The sequence below is a fragment of the Poromitra crassiceps genome (assembly GCF_964638095.1).
Source record: "Poromitra crassiceps genome assembly, chromosome: 3".
NCBI classification, from domain to species: Eukaryota; Metazoa; Chordata; class Actinopteri; order Beryciformes; family Melamphaidae; genus Poromitra; species Poromitra crassiceps.
Genome location: NC_139625.1, coordinates 89,067,745 through 89,093,228, shown reverse-complemented (window position 1 = coordinate 89,093,228; position 25,484 = coordinate 89,067,745). Strand labels below are relative to the sequence as shown.

At 45.5% G+C, this 25,484-nt stretch overlaps 1 protein-coding gene across 1 annotated transcript in view; it reads right to left on the bottom strand.

The window, feature by feature from the left end:
• The window catches only part of enpep (glutamyl aminopeptidase), a gene marked incomplete at both ends in the record, with an annotated part of 28,341 nt that extends 13,177 nt beyond the window's left edge, over positions 1-15,164 (bottom strand). The window contains 6 exons of the mRNA XM_083633221.1: positions 2,530-2,643; positions 7,299-7,453; positions 8,074-8,194; positions 8,299-8,433; positions 13,347-13,488; positions 14,524-15,164. Coding sequence (XP_083489347.1) covers positions 2,530-2,643; positions 7,299-7,453; positions 8,074-8,194; positions 8,299-8,433; positions 13,347-13,488; positions 14,524-15,164 — 1,308 coding nt within the window. The remainder of the gene's footprint in view (positions 1-2,529; positions 2,644-7,298; positions 7,454-8,073; positions 8,195-8,298; positions 8,434-13,346; positions 13,489-14,523) is intronic.
• Positions 15,165-25,484: the final 10,320 nt, after the last annotated feature.

Genomic DNA, 25,484 nt, shown 5'->3' with positions numbered 1-25,484 from the left:
ACGCAATGTCATGATGTTTGTCCACTACAAGCCACCGTAGTTGTTTACAAGCTAAGCCTATCAGTGTGCTCCTGACGCGAGCTCCATACCGGTAGTACAGACTTCACTTCATGTCAGCTGTCAGCCTGTCAATGCGGTTTGTTGCCACACAATAAACCAGCGGTTTGTTCCAAGCCAGTGTGATCCTTGACTCGCTCTCACACGGCAGCCAATCAGCGTTGAACAGCGAGCGACTGATGCCAGCGTATTTTCGCTCGAGTTGGGATATTTCATCTGGGGCGACGAGCGTATTTTCTCCCTATAGCTCTATCTCTGTCGCTCGGACGCCCAGCGATTTTTCTCCGGGGCGAATATACGCTCAATCGCTCGTTTGGATTGACTTTGTATGTAAACTCGATGCCAGCAAAAAACTTTAATAGGTCGGTGTGAACGCAGCTTAACCGTTGGGTTGCTGTACCAAGCATCAGGGCAGCCCTGATTAAGGCCGTGCGTGGCTGAAACATGTTTGCTTTTTGATTTGTCCAAACAATGGACTAAGCATTTATATTCAACCTTTTTTAAATCTTTGAAGAGTGCCTTGGTTCAGCTTTTTATTTTATTTTTATGTTACCCCATTTTGGACCAAACAGCACCTTCTCACAATCTGACCAGGCCCGGCGGGCCCCCCATTCCAAAAAAAATAAAATAATAATTGTTGTTGCAAAAAAGTTTTTCTGTTTTAAAGTAAAAGTAAAACGAAGAAACGAAGCGGGGAAAAAACGGAAAAACAAAAAAATTAAGAAAAAGAAACAAAAACAAAAAAACGGATTCCCCCATTTCGCTTTTTTCCGCTTTTTTCAATTTAAAACCATTGAAAATGGGTTATACTTGAGTACCCTGACCTGGTCTATTTATGTTTAAACATTTATAATACTGAATTAATGTTTAATACTAATGTTATGTTAAATTGTTAAATTATCTGTCTTAACCTGTTGGCACAGGAAAAGAAAATTTGAAAACATACAGAAATACCCATTGTAATATAGGTGAGCACATCAATAAACTATGTGTCATATATTTATTTAGGTAGAAATTAAATTTTTAAGGCACAAGGGTTTTCTGGTCCAATTTTGTTTGCCGCGAAAACTCCCGCCCTTAATATTGTTTGGCCCGCGACTCCTTATATTTTTTTGTATGCGGCCCACAACCAAAAAAGTTTGGCCACCCTTGACTTAGGGTGTCAAGTCATAGTCTATTTTTTATTTGTCTTTATTTAAAGTTCCAAAACTGCATGTTTAACTAAGAATAAGCTAATGATTATTTCTATCCACCACTTATTTAATTTGGTTACTTTCCTGTCAAAAGTTTGTAAGGAACAAAGCATGCTGGGAGAAATATGCAAATGTGTTTGTCCAATGCTCCAATGGCATTGCTCCCTCTCAGAACTTGCTTGGATGTCCTAGTAGCAAAAGTAAACATAAATTAATAGCAGATGACGTCAGGGTTTAGCAAACCCAGATTGCAATGCTGAGTGAGTGAGCTATTAATTTAAAATGAGATATTCCCATCTTCACCTTCCTTTCAGCTCTGGCTGATGAACATGGTCTCAGTTAGATGTATGGAGAGAGACTCAGCTAGGCTCCTGAGGACCAACTCACTGAAGAAATGTTCAACTATCATGGAACCCGTTCCTGGCTTACTTTGACAAGGTTAAAAGTGACAAGTAACTTGCCCAGCTGTTCTCTCATGGACCACTTGCGTGGTATACCATGTGCAACACCTCGTATAAGCACATAACATAAACACCTTATGTGGCTGGTACAGCAGCACCACATTTTGGTGTTGGAATGTTGATAATATATGAATGTTTTTTCTTCTTCTTCCTGTGTCTGAGCTTGTTTTTGTTCTTATGAATGAAAAATTTAAAAATTAAATATGGGGGGGAAGAACCCCATTCTTTGGGGTTGGGTAGCTTGGCCCCCCCAAGATAGGAGCAGGCCCCCTCTGTAATTTGGGTCTGGAGCCGGGCCTGAGTCTGACCTTACCTGCATGGAACACCGCTGCCCTCCTTTCATTATATTTTAATTGCATTTTTTTTGGCAAATATTGACATAGCCTAAGTGTTAACTGTTAGATGTATGATAGTTGCTGCATGGGGACCATGTTTTTTTGTGTGCTGGGAAAAGAAAAGAGGACAACTGTGGCTCCGGAGGTAGAGTGGGTTGTCCACTAATTGCTTTGGATAAAAGAGGTCGGTGGTTTGATCCCTGGCTTTCCCAGTCTGCATGTCGAAGTGTCTTTGGATAAAAGTGCTATATAAATGCAGTCCATTTACTATTTACTGAACCATGGCTTCTCTGAGCTTGAACACACTGAGGTTGTTTACCACTTACCAGCAGGGAGTTTCTGACTTTGAATTGAATGCAGCATGAGAAGCTGACATTTAGTTTGCTGGTGTCACTTTACAGTATTTCTGGGTGATGAAGTCTTCAAAATTCAAACAGGCTACCTCTCTCACTACCAGAGTGGTTGTGCCACTAAATAACTCACCATTCCCCAGGTAGGTTCAGCTTTCTCCACACCGATGTACTCAAAGAAACTGGCAAAGCCCTCATTCAGCCAGAGATCATCCCACCAGTCCATGGTCACTATGTTCCCAAACCACTGGAGAAAGGACATTCATGAGTTGCTGGAATCCAAACAGAGGAAAGTGAGCGTGTTTTGTGTGGGTACAGTTAAGTGAGCTGAACACAATCACACATTCTTTAAAGGCTCTCAAACTTGTTTGGCTTCAGTACCCCGTTTCCCTGATTTCTGAATCCAAGTACCCCCTTTAACTGACTACAACATTTTGCTTAGAAAACTACAAGAGAAAACTATAGCATATAATGCAATGAATGAATGATAACCCACCTTTTGAAGAACAAAATATTACAAATAATAAAGTGAAAGAGTTGCTATTGGTGCCTCCTGAACAGATTTATTTTAACTTTTGATTTATTTTCATGATTTAGTCTTACATTTTTCCATTTTCCAAATCCACTATTACATGACAATGGCATTAGATACCTAGTATGTAGACACAAATAGAGATAATAAATAAACAAATAGATTGTATATGACTTATCACATTCACACAAACCATTTTGTAAAAACTTCACATCCAGTTTGCAACAGTATATGTTGTATTTTGTTTTATGCAGGACAGTTACCTGATACAGCTTTGGTCTGATCATGACTTAAGTCTTATGCTCTCCTCTCCATTGTGGGAGCCCAGTGAACCAGGAAATGGAATGCCATTCAATATGATCTCCCGTACAGTTCATAAAACTTCATTGTCGGCCTCACTATCCCTTATCTCCCTTCACAGTAAAAGAGCTGATATCTTGCATGGCTCATCATAAAAAGCTTGAAAGATAACACATAGTGCATCATAAAAAGCTTGAAAGATAACACAGTGCACTTACAGCATTGTTGAACTCCATCACATGTGAAATATAGATAGCACTGTGTGTCATTGCCAAAAGAACAGCGAGCCAGCTGGATTATGACTTTTCCATCCTCCACGGTTAAATATAATCACTGAGATAACACTCATCATGGGAATGAAGTTTATTATGAAGTAATAACAGGTAGGCGACCTAAAAATGGAAAATATCATTAGAGTTCATGTATGAGCAGTGAGTACTGGCGTACGGCTGCAGGCACCACTGTTGTAAAGTTAGTTGTAAACTATTCCCATTAGTTGTCCCAGTTAAAGGAACACTCGGCCCATTTTCAACCAGCTTTGTATCATTAGAACATCAGTAGTATTATCAGAAAACTGTAAACTGTTTTGAAGTCTGTCATTTAATTTGACAGTTATTGAGTGTTAAAGTGTGGACCAGTGACATCACTGGTCCACACTAACTCAAATTAATAACTCATTAACTCAAATCAACTCTCAATAACTGTCAAACATTCTGTCATTCATCTAGTTTGACAGTTATTGAGAGTTGATTTGAGTTAATGAGTTATTAATTTGAGTTAGTGTGGACCAGTGATGTCACTGGTCCACACTTTAACACTCAATAACTGTCAAATTAAATGACAGACTTCAAAACAGTTTACAGTTTTCTGATATACTACTGATGTTCTAATGATACAAAGCTGGTTGAAAATGGGCAGAGTGTTCCTTTAAGACCATTCAAAATCAATATATACACGTTCATTACCATATGGTAGCATAACAGCCCGGAGGAGACTAGACGAATTCACGTTCATTTATGGACAGAGATATTATGAGGATATGAACCGCTACATTGCAGAAAATACGTTATTTGCAGTGTGTACTACGTATGCCCCGTTGGCCCGTTTTGGCCAGTTCCAGGACTCTTATATACCTGAATATCTTCTATGGCGATCAGAATGAAACCAAAGTTCTCTGGGTGAGTAAAACATCATATTTTAAGCTGGAAATAAGATCCGGGGTGTAAAAAACAGGAATTCCTCTTTAACTAGCGTTAATGACCCATGCATTGCCAGCTGGCTGGAGTTTCTGCAGGCAGACGAACGGGGATTTCTCGATGCAGAAAACATATAGAAGGTAAACACTGTCTATCTGCTTAAATAATACTGAGATTATAATGATACAAAGCAGGTTGAAAATCGTCAAAGCATTCCTTTAATTAAGTCGTCTTAAATTAGTCATTTATTTGAGCTATAAAAAGAAAGCACGCGCTGATGTGAAGATGGGCCTGAGCCTGAGAGCTCTACTCTGAAGTGACTTGATGACTTTTGGCTAGTTGTTTTATTATTTGTATTCTACTGAAGCTACTGTGGGTGTGAGTGGGTTAGGGTTAAACTGGTTGTGGGTGGGTTAGGGTTAAACTGGGTGTGGGTGGGTTAGGGTTAAACTGTGGGTGTGAGTGGGTTAGGGTTAAACTGGGTGTGGGTGGGTTAGGCTTAAACTGTGGGTGTGGGTGGGTTAGGGTTAAACTGGGTGTGGGTGGGTTAGGCTTAAACTGTGGGTGTGAGTGGGTTAGGCTTAAACTGTGGGTGTGGGTGGGTTAGGGTTAAACTGTGGGTGTGAGTGGGTTAGGGTTAAACTGTGGGTGTGGGTGGGTTAGGGTTCAACTGTGGGTGTGGGTGGGTTAGGCTTAAACTGTGGGTGTGGGTGGGTTAGGCTTAAACTGTGGGTGTGGGTGGGTTAGGGTTAAACTGTGGGTGTGAGTGGGTTAGGGTTAAACTGTGGGTGTGGGTGGGTTAGGCTTAAACTGTGGGTGTGGGTGGGTTAGGGTTAAACTGTGGGTGTGAGTGGGTTAGGGTTAAACTGTGGGTGTGGGTGGGTTAGGGTTAAACTGGGTGTGGGTGGGTTAGGCTTAAACTGTGGGTGTGAGCGGGTTAGGCTTAAACTGTGGGTGTGGGTGGGTTAGGGTTAAACTGTGGGTGTGAGTGGGTTAGGGTTAAACTGTGGGTGTGGGTGGGTTAGGGTTAAACTGTGGGTGTGGGTGGGTTAGGCTTAAACTGTGGGTGTGGGTGGGTTAGGCTTAAACTGTGGGTGTGGGTGGGTTAGGGTTAAACTGTGGGTGTGAGTGGGTTAGGGTTAAACTGTGGGTGTGGGTGGGTTAGGCTTAAACTGTGGGTGTGGGTGGGTTAGGGTTAAACTGTGGGTGTGGGTGGGTTAGGGTTAAACTGTGGGTGTGGGTGGGTTAGGGTTAAACTGTGGGTGTGGGTGGGTTAGGGTCAAACTGTGGGTGTGGGTGGGTTAGGCTTAAACTGTGGGTGTGAGTGGGTTAGGGTTAAACTGTGGGTGTGGGTGGGTTAGGCTTAAACTGTGGGTGTGGGTGGGTTAGGGTTAAACTGGGTGTGGGTGGGTTAGGCTTAAACTGTGGGTGTGGGTGGGTTAGGGTTAAACTGGGTGTGGGTGGGTTAGGCTTAAACTGTGGGTGTGAGTGGGTTAGGCTTAAACTGTGGGTGTGGGTGGGTTAGGGTTAAACTGTGGGTGTGAGTGGGTTAGGCTTAAACTGTGGGTGTGGGTGGGTTAGGCTTAAACTGTGGGTGTGAGTGGGTTAGGGTTAAACTGTGGGTGTGGGTGGGTTAGGGTTAAACTGTGGGTGTGGGTGGGTTAGGGTTAAACTGTGGGTGTGAGTGGGTTAGGGTTAAACTGTGGGTGTGGGTGGGTTAGGGTTAAACTGTGGGTGTGGGTGGGTTAGGGTTAAACTGTGGGTGTGGGTGGGTTAGGCTTAAACTGTGGGTGTGAGTGGGTTAGGGTTAAACTGTGGGTGTGGGTGGGTTAGGCTTAAACTGTGGGTGTGGGTGGGTTAGGGTTAAACTGGGTGTGGGTGGGTTAGGCTTAAACTGTGGGTGTGGGTGGGTTAGGGTTAAACTGGGTGTGGGTGGGTTAGGCTTAAACTGTGGGTGTGAGTGGGTTAGGCTTAAACTGTGGGTGTGGGTGGGTTAGGGTTAAACTGTGGGTGTGAGTGGGTTAGGCTTAAACTGTGGGTGTGAGTGGGTTAGGGTTAAACTGTGGGTGTGGGTGGGTTAGGGTTAAACTGTGGGTGTGAGTGGGTTAGGGTTAAACTGTGGGTGTGGGTGGGTTAGGCTTAAACTGTGGGTGTGGTTGGGTTAGGGTTAAACTGTGGGTGTGGGTGGGTTAGGGTTAAACTGTGGGTGTGGGTGGGTTAGGTTTAAACTGTGGGTGTGAGTGGGTTAGGCTTAAACTGTGGGTGTGAGTGGGTTAGGCTTAAACTGTGGGTGTGGGTGGGTTAGGGTTAATATAAACTGTGGGTGTGGATGGAAAAACAACTCTCTCTCTTCTTCTACGATGGATTTCTCCCTGTGTGACTTGAACATCTCTGACTTGGTGCAAAATGGCCCTTGCTCTTTGCTTCTGAGGGACTGACACCAAAACCTGATGTTTACCATTGCTGTTTTAGAGAAGATATTCTGTACGAGCTGATGTAGCCTACATCTTTTTGTACCTGACATTTCTGTGTCCATTTTACATGACATCACTTGAATAGCTGTGTGCTTTAGAGTGTGTTTCCTTTAAAAAGCTGCTAACTGGGTAAGCACAACTAAGCTCTTAGTGTCCCACCTAAAAGCTGTAAGTGTCCTATGATGGTCTACTACTCGCAATTGTGCTTCAGAGGCGTTTTGTACCCTGACAGGCATATATGGGTGGAACCCTACCTCTACCTCTGACTCTTTGTAATTCAGACCCTGGCCTGGTCTTCTAGGCACAGTGGTGTGGTGGTAGGCCTACCTCTACCTCTGACTCTTTGTCATTCAGACCCTGGCCTGGTCTTCTAGGCACGGTGGTGTGGTGGTAGGCCTACCTGGTGAACCAGTTCGTGAGCGATGACGCTGGCCACCCGTTGCTTGTTGTAGGAGGACGACTGGCGCTGGTCGTACAGCAGGTTGGTCTCCCGGTAGGTGATGAGGCCCCAGTTCTCCATGGCGCCGGTCCCAAAGTCAGGGATGGCTATCTTATCTGCATCGAGAGATCAAAGGGAGGCCAGTGATGTGACCTCGTATCACATGTTGCGTTATTGCATTACTGTTGTTCCATCCTGAGAGATAGTGACTGACTCATCAACGAATATTCCCAACACGCTATAATCAAATGTCTCAGCTAAGGTGATACTCCCCCTAACTGACATGCTGTCCATGTCCTACCTGCATCTGTAAATAAATACATTGACAATGTATTTAGATTTTTACAACACAGGATATACACAGGGTACTTTCTGTACATGTATGGCTTATGTTGGGATGGGACGATATATTGAATAGAATTTCAATAGATCGCAATACAAAAAAGAAAGAGGACAAGCTCTCCATTCAAATAAAATGTGTACTTTGTACAAAAAAATGTGTCATTTTGCTATAGTCTTGTTTGTAGTCTGCTTAAAAATGGGATAATACCAGAAGCTCCGCTCCAGTGTCAATTCTTTCAATAGACTGGACATTTCACACAATAATATCTAGGGCACAACTGATAGAGGTGTAGTGAGTGAAGCAGTTATTTTCCTGTTGTATGTGTTTAGAGGGCTCACGCTGATGCTAAATGTTGCGATGGAGATGATTGTGAGAGTGGATTTATAAAGTTACCCAGTTTTGAAATGGAGTACGTCATGTTGAAATATTCCTCAAAATAGTCAAAGATGACCTTGGTGGTGTTGGCTGCATACTCAGCAGTTTCTATCTGACTTGGCTGTGCGTAGATTCTCAACTGCAAGGAAGAAAGGGAAAACATTGTGACTGTGTGTGTGTGTGTGTTTTGGTTGTGTATAAGAGATTTAAAGGACGATGCTAAGATCACAGTGGTGAACTCACAGGGATGTCTCGTGAAGATCGTCTTTCCACATAGGTAAACTGGTGCACGGCGAAACACACCAAATAGGTGCTCATTGGAACCGACTTTTGGAAGGAGGTTTTCACTTTATTGCCAGGCAGCGGTTGTGGCTCGCCCTGGAGAGGCAGAGGAAAGGGTTAAGTTAAGGGGTTCATGTAGATGTCACTCAGCCTGGAGAGGCAGAGGACAGGGTTAAGTTAAGGGGTTCATGTAGATGTCACTCAGCCTGGAGAGGCAGAGGAAAGGGTTAAGGGGTTCATGTAGATGTCACTCAGCCTGGAGAGGCAGAGGAAAGGGTTAAGTTAAGGGGTTCATGTAGAGTCACTCAGCCTGGAGAGGCAGAGGAAAGGGGTTCATGTAGATGTCACTCAGCCTGGAGAGGCAGAGGAAAGGGTTAAGGCTGGTTTCAGGCTGGTTTCACACCGACGATGCCTTGCCTTGCCTTGCCTTGCCTTTACCCACGCTTTTAAATAGGCGTCCGTTTTAGTCAACGAGGCTGTGTACACCGGGCGCCTGAGCGTGAACCCTGCGTGTACCCACGCCTTGCCTGTGCCTTGCCGATTTTATCGAATAGGCGAGAGTTCTATTTTCACACCGACAAGGCGCGTGCAGGCAGGCTTTTCTGTCAAGCCATGAAAGAAAAACGCGACAATATCCGTGGGAACTGGCAAAGTCAACTGAATTTCAAAATAAAATGGAGTTTCTACAACAGTATTGAGCAGAGAGAGCGAGAGAGAGATTGACGGGTGGCTATCACGTGGGGCTTTCTCCCTGTCGGCAAACAAATCTTCATGAGAGAGAATAGCGACCGAAGAAGCAAGATGGACAATGTTGTTGTGCCAGCACATATTCTTGCAAGATCACCTCTCTAAAATGTCCGACTATAGTCAGACCTGGTTATACATATCCAGCATCAGTAGAACATTAAATATATCCGATTTATTTTACCTAGAGGCTACCCATGACAATTCTGGACAACACGTGAAAAAATACAGTCGGGAGAGAGGAGAGGCGCTTGTGACTCGGCTCCAGGTTCGGCGTGCAAAAGGCGTGCGGTGTGATCGCAAAAGCGTGTAACAGGTTCACGCCCAGCTCGGCGTAGGCGTGGGTTGAGGCAAGGCAAGGCGTGGGTCGTCGGTGTGAAACCAGCCTAAGGCAGGGATGTCAGAGATACGGCCCGCGGGCCGGATGTTTCATCCGGCCTGCGAGATGTTTTGGAATATATATATATATATATATATATATATATATATATATATATATATATATATATATATATTTTTTTTTTTTTTTTTATTATTATTATTATTATTAAATTCGCACCCCATTATCATGAACTATGTGTGGCTAATAAGCAAGCTAAGAGTTCATTCGTAAGTTAATTAACCTGCACTACAAGGAAGTATGTCAGTAGGTCATCAGGTGTAAACAAAGCCGCCATGATGCCATGCTGGAATTGAATCGCGCATTCGGCTACCTACCAAAAAACAAAGGAATCAACAAGATGCTGTCGAAAAAGAGAAAGGTTGACACGGAATGCAGGCAGTTTCAAGAGAAATGGAAAGAGCAGTATTTATTTTGTGAAGTAAATGGGTAAATGAGTCGAATTGATTTTAGTAAAAAAGAAATCCGGCCCCCATGAGGTCTCAGTTGAACAAATCCGGCCCTCTACCTAATATGAGTCTGACACCCCTGGGTTAAGGGGTTCATGTAGATGTCACTCAGTCTGGAGAGGCAGAGGAAAGGGTTAAGGGGTTCATGTGGATGTCACTCAGTCTGGAGAGGCAGAGGAAAGGGTTAAGGGGTTCATGTAGATGTCACTCAGCCTGGAGAGGCAGAGGAAAGGGTTAAGGGGTTCATGTAGATGTCACTCAGCCTGGAGAGGCAGAGGAAAGGGTTAAGGGGTTCATGTAGATGTCACTCAGCCTGGAGAAGCAGAGGAAAGGGTTAAGGGGTTCATGTAGATGTCACTCAGCCTGGAGAGGCAGAGGACAGGGTTAAGGGGTTCATGTAGATGTCACTCAGCCTGGAGAGGCAGAGGAAAGGGTTAAGGGGTTCATGTAGATGTCACTCAGCCTGGAGAGGCAGAGGAAAGGGTTAAGGGGTTCATGTAGATGTCACTCAGCCTGGAGAAGCAGAGGAAAGGGTTAAGGGGTTCATGTAGATGTCACTCAGCCTGGAGAAGCAGAGGACAGGGTTAAGGGGTTCATGTAGATGTCACTCAGCCTGGAGAAGCAGAGGACAGGGTTAAGGGGTTCATGTAGATGTCACTCAGCCTGGAGAAGCAGAGGAAAGGGTTAAGGGGTTCATGTAGATGTCACTCAGCCTGGAGAGGCAGAGGAAAGGGTTAAGGAGTTCATGTAGATGTCACTCAGCCTGGAGAGGCAGAGGAAAGGGTTAAGGGGTTCATGTAGATGTCACTCAGCCTGGAGAGGCAGAGGAAAGGGTTAAGGGGTTCATGTGGAGAGCTGGATGGTTCCCCTGCCTCCCTAAACAGAGGCACAAGATGGATTCATCGGCTCTTAGTATGCACATCACTCCCTCCTGCCACACGGCTCTTTTCTTAGCTATGAAACGTTTTGGAGATTTTCACTACAGCAAGATAGTAGTACACATGTAGGGATCAAGTCTCTTTTTTGAGTGATATACAATACAAAGACAGAATAAGCCTATAAGTATTCTATGTAGTATAGTTGTATATAAGTATTCTATGTAGTATGGTTGTGTATATATACGGGGTACGGTGGTGCAGTGGTAAGCGCTGTCGCCTCACAGCTCGAAGGTCCTGGGTTCGATTCCCATGTGGGCGCTGGAGTTGTGACCCCCCCATATCTTCAGTGCCTACTGCCCAGGTGGGCTATGTCGTCGAAAGGGCCTTTCTGTGTGGAGTTTGCATGTTCTCCCCGTACCCCCCAGGGGGTTCCTCCGTACATAACCCCCCACTAAAAACATGCAGAAGATCGTCATCCAACCAGTGACGACAACATCTGAAGTTGGTCCAATGATGGTCCAATGATGGTCCCCGGGCGCTGGAAAGAAATAGCGACCACTGCTCCTGGCCTGCCCCCTGGAGGAAAGGACAAGCCTGGATGGGTCAAATGCAGAGGACATATTTCACCGGCCACTGTCAGCATGAGTGTGTGTTGTGGCCGCATGCATGTGTTGTAGTGTTCGTGTGACAACAAAGACGGGCTGCCGTCTGAAATTGTGAAATCGTGTTTATATAAGTATTCTATGTAGTATGGTTGTATATAAGTATTCTATGTAGTATGGTTGTATATAAGTATTCTATGTAGTATGGTTGTATATAAGTATTCTATGTAGTATGGTTGTATATAAGTAGTCTATGTAGTATGGTTGCATATATGTATTGTAGTATGGTTGTATATAAGTATTCTATGTAGTATGGTTGTATATAAGTATTCTATGTAGTATGGTTGTATATAAGTAGTCTATGTAGTATGGTTGTATATAAGTATTCTATGTAGTATGGTTGTATATAAGTATTCTATGTAGTATGGTTGTATATAAGTATTCTATGTACTATGGTTGTATATAAGTAGTCTATGTAGTATAGTTGTATAAGTAGTCTATGTAGTATGGTTGTATATAAGCATTCTATGTAGTATGGTTGTATATAAGTATTCTATGTAGTATGGTTGTATAATACGTATTATATGTATGGTTGTATATAAGTATTCTATCTAGTATGGTTGTATATAAGTATTCTATGTAGTATGGTTGTATATAAGTATTCTATGTAGTATGGTTGTATATAAGTATTCTATGTAGTATGGTTGTATATAAGTATTCTATGTAGTATGGTTGTATATACGTATTCTATGTATGGTTGTATATAAGTATTCTATGTAGTATGGTTGTATATACGTATTCTATGTAGTATGGTTGTATATAAGTATTCTATGTAGTATGGTTGTATATACGTATTCTATGTATGGTTGTATATAAGTATTCTATGTAGTATGGTTGTATATAAGTATTCTATGTACGGTAGTATGGTTGTATATAAGTATTCTATGTAGTATGGTTGTATATAAGTATTCTATGTAGTATGGTTGTATATAAGTATTCTATGTAATATGGTTGCACTGTCTGATAGGAAGCTCAATAGGAAGTCAATAGAGATAAAAGCATAAATATACAGATATGGTAATGGCTTCTGTGCAGTCAGAACAGAAGAGTCAACGGGAAAACATAATAATGTTGGATGGGTAATCCTATCCAATAATAAGAATGCAAAACGTGTGTGTGTGTGTGTGTGTGTGTGTGTGTGTGTGTGTGCGTGCGCGTGCGCGCGTGTCTGTGTCTGTGTCTGTGTGTGTGTGTGTGTGTGTGTGTGTGTGTGTGTGTGTGTGCGCGTGTGCGTGCGCGTGTGCGTGCGTGTGTGTGTGTGTAAAGAGCACCCCTGCGGGTGACCTAACGAAGCCGGATTTTTGAATTAGGCTATTAGGGCTGTCTAAATGGGCAGAAATGGCTAATTAGTGGAGAGCTCCAGAGTGGAGAAGCACACAGGTGAGCACAGTTTGAATCAGCCAGTGAACTCTGTCAACAGCACACAGGTGAGCTGAGTTGTAATCAGCCACTGAAGAGGACTATAAAAAGCCTCTGGGGAGAGAGAGGAGAGAGCGAGGCCTGACTAAATGGCCAGTCACACAGGGAGGGACGGCTATTCCACTAGTTTAATAAGAGTACATGTAAGTGACTGCGCTAACAACTTGAGACTTAATCCATACATGTTAGTAATCAATACTCCACTATATTTCCAATGAATACAGTCTACTAAACATGTTCATAGCTTTATTGTTTTACTGTTTTTATTCAGTGTCTATTTACATTCTATTTTGTCCAAATCATTGTGCAAAAATTGTATTTTCCCAATTTCCTCCCAAGGATCAATGACGTTTCATCTTATCTTACCTTATGTATTTTTATCATATTGAGCAACAAATAGTATTATTTCTTTCCCAAAGTGGATATAGAGCATTTTGGAATGAAACCTCGGTCATACCTCGAGTGGCATGTTGGAGAGAGCTTCATAGGCAGCATCATGAGTGATGGAGATCTTCCAGGTGGCCTTTTTGTTGGGTTCGTCAAAGCAGGGAAATGACTTGCGGGCGTCTGTAGGCTCGTGGTCAGTTGCAGCGATTTTTCTGGTGAACAGGCGAAAATACAAATTATGGCAGAAGTATTTGAGAAAAGGGAAACTAACCGTATGTGGAATGTATGGCTACTTCAGGATTACACAAGTTATTATGGTAAATGGCCTGCATTTATTTAGCGCTTTACAATCAGTAGGTGCATTCATACATCGATGACCACGCAGCATCGGGAGCAATTTGGGGTTCAGTGTCTTGCCCAAGGACACTTTGACATGCAGACTGGAGGAGGCGGGAATCGAACCACCGACCTCTTTTATCCGAAGCGATTAGTGGACGACCCGCACTACCTCCTGAGCTACAGCCGCCCCTTATTATTAGTATTAGTATTAGTATTATTATTAGTATTAGTATTATTACCATGCCAAACATTACCACCTCCGGGAGGTAATGTTTTCACCCCCATCTGTCTGTCTGTCTGTTTGTCTGTCCCCAGGATATAAAGTTATGAATGGATTTGCATAAAACGTGGCAGAGGAGCAGGTCATGGGCCAACTTCTAACTGATTAACTTTCCATGCCCACTGGCCAAAAGAGGGGCGTGCGTGACAATGCTTCCTCTGCACAAGTATCGGAGGATGCATGTGCTAGTCTACGGCTCTCCCTAGATCGGCAGAGGGGGTGGAGCAATTTTGTTCTATTTTAATTTATCTTAATTCATTTCGGTATTGTTGTTTGTCTTGGCTGTTTTTTTCTTCTTCCTTGGTGTATGTTTTTTGTGTGTCTTATTGTGTATTATTTTATTCACATATTTTGTTATTGAATGTATGTAGCATTATGTCTTTGTTAGGCATCACTGCTTATTGTCTCATGCTGCTATACCTTCAATAACAAATTTGATCACACAAAAAAAACATAATTTCTATTCTTGCACAAAATGTATCAATTCAAGCACTTTCAATGGGCCTATGTCTATTTAGCCTGTGTATTTTCAAAAACTTTCAGGGCCTTGATTCTTTTTCTCAAATTCACAAACTTTCAAGGATTTCAAGCACCCGTGGGAACCCTGAGCTTAATACAAACAACTTACTTGGGGACCCCTTCCTCCATGTAGGCGACCCTGTAGAAACCCACCACAGACCCGTTGAGCCATCCCTGAAAGTCCAGCCTGAGGACGTACTCCTCGCCTGGGCCCGTGGCCGCCAGCTCCTGTGCGGCCTCCACCACCACATACTCGTGAGGCTCGTACTCAAAGCAGCCTTTCACCCCCACCTCCCGAGTCTGGCCCGCCTGGTCCTCCAGCACCAGCGTGGGCACGGCGCTGACAAAGGTCTCCCGGATGTGGAGCCACAGATGGCGGGTGGGCTTGCTCACCTCCAGGCGGACCGCGACGCTGCCCGTGTAGAGGTCCGTGCTCAGGTCGGGCTCCAGGTGCAGATCGTAGTGCAGCGGCTTCACGTAGCCGGGCAGGCGGAAATTCCTCCATTCCCCACCGGAGTCACTGGAGGCCACGCAGGGCCCTCTGTCGGACGGCGGGGGCTGGGTTGGCACCTCTGTGGTTGGGGTGGTGGGGGTCGGGGTGGAGGTGGAGGTGGTTTCAGAGCGGGTGAGGCCCACTCCGAGGCCCACAGCTACGGAGCATACCACCACCGTCACGCAGATGATGGCCACATGCTTGCCGCGAATGCAGTAGCGCTTCTCTTGCTTCTCAAAGTCCATGCTTTCCACCATGCTGAGAGTGAAGGATGCACTTCCCTACAGGTCACATGAATGGAGGGAAAGCAGAAGCTATCAGGAGGGTGTTCACCAAAGCTGATCGGACTACCGACAAGACTTTTACCCCCGGGTAAGATGTTCTGAAACGGACCTGAAATCAGAGCTCCAGGCTGTGGGAACCTCCCTGGAAGAGTAGAGTAGCTGCAGAGGGAGCTGGTCTGAGCTTTGCCTGTGTGCTACAGAGGGGTGGAGAGGAGAAAGAGGAGGAGAGGGACAGAGCGCAGGGAATGAGAGCCACACACTGAATGAGAGCTTCATTCCTCAAGCTGCTATGGGAGAAATTACACCACCTCCTCTTGTTGAACATCTATCATTCCCTGTAAATCAACAACCTCTCAAGGTTGGCTTGGTGTGTGCTCTGTTTATACCAGCGTGTGCAGGGTTTTTTCCTGTCTTACAATGGGCCTTTGGGGGGTGATGACACATGAGAGTGAGCATGATCGGTCCGGGTACAGACTGAACTTATGGAGCAATGTGTTTGTAAAGCGCCCAAAGTTTCAGATTGAAAGTCATTTCAAGGTGCAAATGTGGGACTCTAACTTTGAGATTTTCTACAATGATACAGTAAAAGTGCTTGATTTGGGCTGCCCTGATATTAGTCATAATTGTCAGGATTTTTTAAACCCCAAAATCAAAGAGTAATGTCCCTCACAATCTAGTGGGATTTTTGTTGTTGCGTAAAACCTCTTTGGGGTGGGGGGTGTAAAGCCTCTTTGGGGTGGGGGGTGTAAAACCTCTTTGGGGTGGGGGTGTAAAGCCTCTTTGGGGGTGGGGGGTGTAAAGCCTCTTTGGGGGTGGGGGGTGTAAAACCTCTTTGGGGTGGGGGGTGTCTAAAACCTCTTTGGGGTGGGGTGTGTAAAACCTCTTTGGGGTGGGGGGTGTAAAGCCTCTTTGGGGTGGGGGGTGTCTAAAACCTCTTTGGGGTGGGGTGTGTAAAACCTCTTTGGGGTGGGGGGTGTAAAGCCTCTTTGGGGTGGGGGGTGTAAAGCCTCTTTGGGGTGGGGGTGTCTAAAACCTCTTTGGGGTGGGGGGTGTAAAACCTCTTTGGGGTGGGGGGTGTCTAAAGCCTCTTTGGGGTGGGGGGTGTAAAACCTCTTTGGGGTGGGGGGTGTAAAGCCTCTTTTGGGTGGGGGGTGTAAAACCTCTTTGGGGTGGGGGTGTCTAAAACCTCTTTGGGGTGGGGGGTGTAAAACCTCTTTGGGGTGGGGGGTGTCCAAAGCCTCTTTGGGGTGGGGGGTGTAAAACCTCTTTGGGGTGGGGGTGTAAAGCCTCTTTGGGGGTGGGGGGTGTAAAGCCTCTTTGGGGGTGGGGCGTGTAAAGCCTCTTTGGGGTGGGGGGTGTAAAACCTCTTTGGGGTGGGGGGTGTCTAAAGCCTCTTTGGGGTGGGGGGTGTAAAACCTCTTTGGGGTGGGGGGTGTCTAAAGCCTCTTTGGGGTGGGGGGTGTCTAAAGCCTCTTTGGGGTGGGGGGTGTAAAACCTCTTTGGGGTGGGGGGTGTAAAGCCTCTTTGGGGTGGGGGGTGTAAAACCTCTTTGGGGTGGGGGGTGTCTAAAACCTCTTTGGGGTGGGGGGTGTAAAACCTCTTTGGGGTGGGGGGTGTCTAAAGCCTCTTTGGGGTGGGGGGTGTAAAGCCTCTTTGGGGTGGGGGGTGTCTAAAACCTCTTTGGGGTGGGGGGTGTAAAACCTCTTTGGGGTGGGGGGTGTAAAGCCTCTTTGGGGTGGGGGGTGTCTAAAACCTCTTTGGGGTGGGGGGTGTAAAACCTCTTTGGGGTGGGGGGTGTAAAGCCTCTTTGGGTTGGGGGGTGTCTAAAACTTCTTTGGGGTGGGGGGTGTAAAACCTCTTTGGGGTGGGGGGTGTAAAACCTCTTTGGGGTGGGGGGTCTAAAACCTCTTTGGGGTGGGGGGTGTAAAACCTCTTTGGGGTGGGGGGTGTAAAACCTCTTTGGGGTGTGGGGGGTGTAAAACCTCTTTGGGGTGGGGGGTGTAAAGCCTCTTTGGGGTGGGGGGGTGTAAAACCTCTTTGGGGTGGGGGGTGTAAAACCTCTTTGGGGTGGGGGCTGTAAAGCCTCTTTGGGGTGGGGGGTGTAAAGCCTCTTTGGGGTGGGGGGTGTAAAACCTCTTTGGGGTGGAGGGTGTAAAGCCTCTTTGGGGTGGGGGGTGTAAAACCTCTTTGGGGTGTGCCAGAAATTCCTCTATGCAGGAAAACCCCCCAACATGTGCTCTCTCCATATTTTTATGTCCAATTTCAAGTTTGATGAATGTACCATAATTTGCTCTGTTGACGCTGGTGCCCAGACACACTGAGGAGCAGGTAGAGTGTTGATGTGACTGAGCATGTTGTAGGTGCCCAGACACACTGAGGAGCAGGTAGAGTGTTGATGTGACTGAGCATGTTGTAGGTGCCCAGACACACTGAGGAGCAGGTAGAGTGTTGATGTGACTGAGCATGTTGTTGGTGCCCAGACATGCTGGAGAGCAGGTAGAGTGTTGATGTGACTGAGCATGTTGTTGGTGTCCAGACATGCTGGAGAGCAGGTAGAGTGTTGATGTGACTGAGCATGTTGTTGACGCTGGTGCCCAGACACACCGAGGAGCAGGTAGAGTGTTGATGTGACTGAGCATGTTGTTGGTGCCCAGACATGCTGGAGAGCAGGTAGAGTGTTGATGTGACTGAGCATGTTGTTGGTGCCCAGACATGCTGGAGAGCAGGTAGAGTGTTGATGTGACTGAGCATGTTGTTGGTGCCCAGACATGCTGGAGAGCAGGTAGAGTGTTTTGATGTGACTGAGCATGTTGTTGACGCTGGTGCCCAGACATGCTGGGGAGCAGGTAGAGTGTTTTGATGTGACTGAGCATGTTGTTGACGCTGGTGCCCAGACATGCTGGGGAGCAGGTAGAGTGTTGATGTGACTGAGCATGTTGGTGACGCTGGTGCCCAGACATGCTGGAGAGCAGGTAGAGTGTTTTGATGTGACTGAGCATGTTGTTGACGCTGGTGCCCAGACATGCTGGAGAGCAGGTAGAGTGTTTTGATGTGACTGAGCATGTTGTTGACGCTGGTGCCCAGACATGCTGGGGAGCAGGTAGAGTGTTTTGATGTGACTGAGCATGTTGGTGACGCTGGTGCCCAGACATGCTGGAGAGCAGGTAGAGTGTTTTGATGTGACTGAGCATGTTGTTGACGCTGGTGCCCAGACATGCTGGGGAGCAGGTAGAGTGTTTTGATGTGACTGAGCATGTTGGTGACGCTGGTGCCCAGACATGCTGGAGAGCAGGTAGAGTGTTTTGATGTGACTGAGCATGTTGGTGACGCTGGTGCCCAGACATGCTGGAGAGCAGGTAGAGTGTTTTGATGTGACTGAGCATGTTGTTGACGCTGGTGCCCAGACATGCTGGAGAGCAGGTAGAGTGTTTTGATGTGACTGAGCATGTTGTTGACGCTGGTGCCCAGACATGCTGGAGAGCAGGTAGAGTGTTTTGATGTGACTGAGCATGTTGGTGACGCTGGTGCCCAGACATGCTGGGGAGCAGGTAGAGTGTTGATGTGACTGAGCATGTTGTTGACGCTGGTGCCCAGACACACTGGGGAGCAGGTAGAGTGTTTTGATGTGACTGAGCATGTTGTTGACGCTGGTGCCCAGACATGCTGGGGAGCAGGTAGAGTGTTGATGTGACTGAGCATGTTGTTGGTGCCCAGACATGCTGGAGAGCAGGTAGAGTGTTGATGTGACTGAGCATGTTGTTGGTGCCCAGACATGCTGGAGAGCAGGTAGAGTGTTTTGATGTGACTGAGCATGTTGTTGACGCTGGTGCCCAGACATGCTGGAGAGCAGGTAGAGTGTTGATGTGACTGAGCATGTTGTTGGCGCTGGTGCCCAGACACACTGGGGAGCAGGTAGAGTGTTTTGATGTGACTGAGCATGTTGGTGACGCTGGTGCCCAGACATGCTGGAGAGCAGGTAGAGTGTTTTGATGTGACTGAGCATGTTGGTGACGCTGGTGCCCAGACACGCTGGAGAGCAGGTAGAGTGTTTGATGTGACTGAGCATGTTGTTGACGCTGGTGCCCAGACACGCTGGAGAGCAGGTAGAGTGTTTTGATGTGACTGAGCATGTTGTTGACGCTGGTGCCCAGACACGCTGGGGAGCAGGTAGAGTGTTTTGATGTGACTCAGACATGCACACTTTATTTATTATAGATAAATCTATATTTTATCTTAGAAAAAAGCACAGCTTTAATACAGGTCAAATCAAAGTAAGTAAATAAATCATATTATCTCTCGCTCACGCACACGCACACACACACACACACACACACACACACACACACACACACTCAAAGAACAAGACCTACTTGGGCAACTGGCTTGACCCATGAGGCCTGAGCTCCTTCCTCATGGCCGCTGTATCTTTACTGTCAGCAGTTGACTTCAGCCTTCAGATCTGCAGGAGGAGAAGCGACACAAAAGCTCATGCCTTCCTGTGTCATTCAGTCAGTGGTTTGAACATGATCTCACCAAAATACCTGAAATGACCACAAGCTCTTAACACCACATTAGGTGACCTCTTAACACCACATTAGGTGACCTCTTAACACCACATTAGGTGGCCTCTTAACACCACATTAGGTGGGTGTTTTACGTTCCTCCAACACAGACTCAGACTCAGACTCCAACCAGCTCTTCCTGGTTGCCCCCGCCTCGGAGGCCAGTAGCACCTCTGTCTGCGTGCCATCACCATGTGCTGTGGTGTTAGGAGGTCATGGTCAGACATGTTTCTGAGACTGTGAGATCAAGTTGGTCTTAAAACACAACATGTGGCAACTGAGCTGCCAGCTGAATGCAAGTGATTTGAACTGTTTGGTGAGGGTTTGTTGATGCTACTGGGCCTGAGAGTTAGCCATACTTAAATCATCAAATAACTGCATAGGATGCTCCACCCGTATTGACTGTAATCTGTTACATTTTCATCTAAATACTCTCTATTCTACCTATACTCTCTATTCTATCTACTCTATTATAATGACTGCTAATGCAATAGTGATTCAACCAGTGTTGGGGAATAGTGAACTACATGTAGTTGGAACTACGTAGTTGAGCTACATTTTGCAGCAGCTTGCTGGTAGTTCAACTACATTCATTTGTGTATAGTGAGTCAAGTAGTTAAACTACTTTTTACTGCTAGGAGTCATTGACGGCTACCTGTACTTGTCAATGAATGGTTGTTTCATTGTAATGATTAGCTTCCTATCAGCAGGACATCCTTGTCCTCTGGCAGCGAGTCATACTAATTGATATCAAAGGTTGTCTTTATAGTTGTTGACACCTGCTCTTTTCAGACAGTTGACATCATATAACGGCCAATAAGCTCACCCTGCCTAAGTAGGGTTCCCACAGTAAAACCTGCCCGTTTCCACCGCTTGTTTGAACTAGCAAAAACTAGAACTTCCCTAAACTACATTTCTCCCATGCAGGGTAGCTTTGCTGTAGTTTCAACTACTTCCATGATGAAGTAGTTGGTAGCTTCCTAAGCTATGCTTTCAAAGAAGCTTCCCCAACACTGGATTCAACCATAGAGATTCAACCACTTCTTGAAAGCTTTTGCTGCTCTGCATCACAGGTGTCTGGTAGCTCTTATGAGAAAAATCCTCTGGCACACAGAATGGATGCATTTTATGTTTGGAATAATTAGAGGAAGAAGTATTTAGTTAGCCTGAGCCGTGGACGTAGCTTTAGTTAGCCTGAGCCTTGGACATAGCTTTAGTTAGCCTGAGCCATGGACGTAGCTTTAATCAGCCTGAGCTATGGACGTAGCTTTAATTAGCCTGAGCCATGGACGTAGCTTTAGTTAGCCTGAGCCGTGGACGTAGCTTTAGTTAGCCTGAGCCGTGGACGTAGCTTTAGTTAGCCTGAGCCGTGGACGTAGCTTTAGTTAGCCTGAGCCGTGGACGTAGCTTTAGTTAGCCTGAGCCGTGGACGTAGCTTTAGTTAGCCTGAGCCTTGGACGTAGCTTTAGTTAGCCTGAGCCATGGACGTAGCTTTAATTAGCCTGAGCCATGGACGTAGCTTTAATTAGCCTGAGCCGTGGACGTAGCTTTAGTTAGCCTGAGCCGTGGACGTAGCTTTAGTTAGCCTGAGCCGTGGACGTAGCTTTAGTTAGCCTGAGCCGTGGACGTAGCTTTAGGTAGCCTGAGCCGTGGACGTAGCTTTAGTTAGCCTGAGCCGTGGACGTAGCTTTAGTTAGCCTGAGCCACGGACGTAGCTTTAGTTAGCCTGAGCCACGGACGTAGCTTTGATTTCAAAGGTGGAGGGGACACATTTTGTACAGGCCCACATCCTCAGGCCCAAGGCGATGGGTGACCTTAGGTCGCCATTGATTTTTTTCTCTCTAATTTTGGCCGTTTGAAGGCAGATTTAGAGGAATATCTCCTTTTTAAATTAACATTAGGATTAGATTGTTGTGAAGCCATTATTCCGTTTTAACCATCACATTTGCTCCTTTTCTCATTAGGGTGTTCCTGCTGAGTTACAGACAGACAGACACAAGAAATGATTTTAAATGATTTCCATTGAACATACAGCTTTGTTGCCTGTTTTATCTCCTTCTGTAGAATAATCTAATACATTGGCCGGCATAATGGCATTTTAGCTAGAAAAATCGTCATGATACATTGTTTGCATGTGAAATGATGGCAATGGTTCTTGCTTTGCAATGGGTGGAGGAGGTGAGGCCAGAGATCAGTGATCATTGTATCACACTCTTGTGCTGCATTAATGAGCTTACAATGTTGTCACTCTAGGCGTAGAGAAGATGTACTGTATGAAGTGTTGCAGTCATTATTTAGAATTCGTCAAATCTAACTATATGTTTTGTGTGGGTCCCTGCCCATATTGGAATTGATGGGAATGAGAGGGCGGATAAAGCAGCAAAAAGGGCTTTGAAGAGTGAAATTCAAATGAATGTAAGTCTAAGTAAATCAGAAGCTAAAGTGGTGATTAACTCATTGAGTGCCAATGACGTCGATCGGCGTCAAATCAAATAGTAACGTTGAGTGCCAATGACGTCGATCGGCGTCAAATGCGTTTTTTGACGGTGGGACGTGGATCAAAGCCTCATGCATCTCCTGTAAAAATATTGTAGCTATTGAAGGTGTATAACCTATTTTACGGACCCATTAGGTGGCGACAGTGCTCTCCAGATTAGAGAAAGGTGAGGAAAAACAGCAGAAGAAGCCCTGTGATGGAATGGAAACCGATGCTGGAGCCAGAGCCGTGTAGATTGCTCTGGCTGGAGCTAACGTTAGCTGTGAACAGCAGTCAATCCGCTCCCACAACTCAGCCTCTCTGTCTCTGCTGCATAGTTTCTTCACACGATTAGCCGCCAGAAAAGCAGCACCCGACGCCGAAGGGCCAAACCATTCTCAGCAGTCCGGTTTGGCTTTTCGGTGTCGGCGCACAAAAACGGAGCGCTCCGAAAATAGACGCTGGGTGCGTGTTAGGCTGTGTGTTAGTGTGGGGAGGAGTTTGCAGCTGAGGGGGGGAGAGGGGGGTGGGGCACGCAGGGCACCACACAACTACACCACGTCACTACATCAGAAAATATTAGCTTCAGAGTCAGTGAATGTGCTTGAAATGCTTCATTTCACAAAAGGCTGATTATCTCAGCTTCTATTTGAAACTTCTGTTTTTGGTGAAAACAACCTATCTTCTCCGGCTGATAACTAAAGAACGGAAAATGGTATCAATAAACTTCTTTTTGCTGATAATACAATAGAGTCTCCTCGTTCTTTGTGCGTGTTCGGTGTTTACATAGTAATATCACACAATATTCTGTGGGCCTCGAGAAATCACTGAAAACGCTCTGAAACTCTGGCACTGGGAGCGTCCGTTCTCCAAAAGTGGCTGGCACTCAATGAGTTAAGGGACAAATCAAAAAGAGGTGGCAGAATGAATGGAATAAATAAATTAAAGGAAGGTATCTTAAAAAAAACTATTAGTTGGGATTGGAGAGTCTGGAGGTCGAAATAGGAATGAGGAAATAGTTATGACAAGAGGAAAGGTCATACTGCTGTTCCCTATTTTTGATTGGGAAAGAATAACGGGAGATGTGAGTAGGCTATTGAGAGAGGAAGAGACAGTGGATCATGTGTTATTATATTGTCAGAAGTATGTGTCAGAGAGAGATGTGTTAAAGAACGCACTCAGAGACATTGGTGAGCAACATAATAAGCAATAGTCTAAGAAAACCTTCAGGGGATAAGTGTTGGATACTCCTTTTGGAGTATTTAATTAATGATAGATAGATACTGTATATAGATAGATAGATAGATAGATAGATAGATAGATAGATAGATAGAGTACTTTATTAATCCCCTGGGGGAAATTCTTGTGTTACAGCAGAAGCCAATGTCAGTACATCTCAGTAAAAACACACAAAAGAAAAAGCCAATGTCAAAAATATGTCAGACATAGATACCATGTCAGAAACATGTCAAGAAAGCACAGCATTTAAGTTACCCTATCTACAATAAAGTTAAATAAAATAAGAGAAGAAAATAAATTGCACCTGTAATTTACAGCTGTAGCAAGCACACATGTTCTATGTTTTCCTGACCCTAAACGAAAAGAAAACTGAGGTCATTGTCTTTAACAAGGTCCCCCCAGCCCCCCTCGTCGAAGCTCTCGGCCCCTTGGGCTCAAACCTCTCGACCTCAGTAAAAAACCTTGGAGTCATTTTTGACAGTGTTTTTAAATTCGAAAAGCAAGTCAGCGCTGTGGTAAAAAGCAGTTTTTATCATCTTAGGCTCCTGGCAAAGACGAAGGACTATCTCTCCCAGAAAAACCTGGAGACGGTGATACATGCTTTTATTACCACCCGCTTAGACTACTGCAACGCACTTTATGCGGGGATCGACCAGTCCCTGCTCCGCCGCCTCCAGATGGTCCAAAACGCGGCTGCGCGCCTCCTCACGGGCACCAAAAAACGTGAGCACATCAGCCCGGTTCTGTCCTCATTACACTGGCTGCCTGTGCGCTTCCGCATTGATTTTAAATTAGCTCTCACCGTTTTTAAAGCACTAAACGGAACGGCCCCTCCTTACATCTCTGAGCTGCTGCACCGCCACACCCCTTCCAGATCCCTTAGATCAGCAGACCAGTCCCTGCTGGTAGTGCCCAGAACCAGGCTGAAAACTAGGGGGGACAGAGCCTTCTCGGCTGCTGCTCCCAAGCTCTGGAACAGCCTCCCCCTCCATGTAAGAGCCGCCCAGACACTCGAGGTTTTTAAATCTCAACTAAAAACCCACCTGTTCTCCCTGGCCTTCCCCCCCACTTAGCCCTCAATAGGTCCCTGGCTTTACCGTTTATTGCTTTTATTGTTTTATTGTTCTATTGTCTTATTGTCTTATTGCCTCTAGTCCTTCTCCCCCATTTTTAAATTGCCATTATTTCTTGTATTGTGTTATATTTTATTTAGTACTTTGCACTCATCTGTTTATTTGTACCTGCCTATACCTGTGAAGCACTTTGGTTCCAGCTGCCGCTGTATGGAAATGTGCTATATAAATAAAGCTGACTTGACTTGACTTGACTTGACTTATGTGGCCAAAATGGACATTGTGCAACATCATTATACTTATAAAGTGACATACAGCAACAGCAATGATGAAATGAGGGTTCACCAGCGTATCTATGGGAGGGGTGTGGAGGAGAGAGGGAGAGGGAGTGAAAGGAGGAGTCTGCTCTCCCTGCATGTATCTATGGGAGGAGGGGTGTGGAGGAGAGAGGGAGAGGGAGTGAAAGGAGGAGTCTGCTCTCCCTGCATGTATCTATGAGAGGAGGGGTGTGGAGGAGAGAGGGAGAGGGAGTGAAAGGAGGAGTCTGCTCTCCCTGCATGTATCTATGGGAGGAGGGGTGTGGAGGAGAGAGGGAGAGGGAGTGAAAAGAGGAGTCTGCTCTCCCTGCATGTACGCGACTTATTGTCTTTTGTTTTTTTATAGACATTGTCTACAATTTTTTAATCAAGCCTTTGCCTACACCACGCCGTCCTGTGACTTTTATAGTGTTCTTTGCCTTGTTGCATTTTATATGGTTCTGTTTTTACTCTGTAGCACTTTGAGATTTATCTTAAATGAAAAGTGCATGACAAATACAATTTATTATTATTATATTATTATTATTATTATATGCTAATTGCAGTGGGCACAAAAGACCTCCTGTAACGCTCTTTAGTGCAGGGGAGCTGCTGGAGCCTCTGACTGAACACACTCTGTTAGTCCA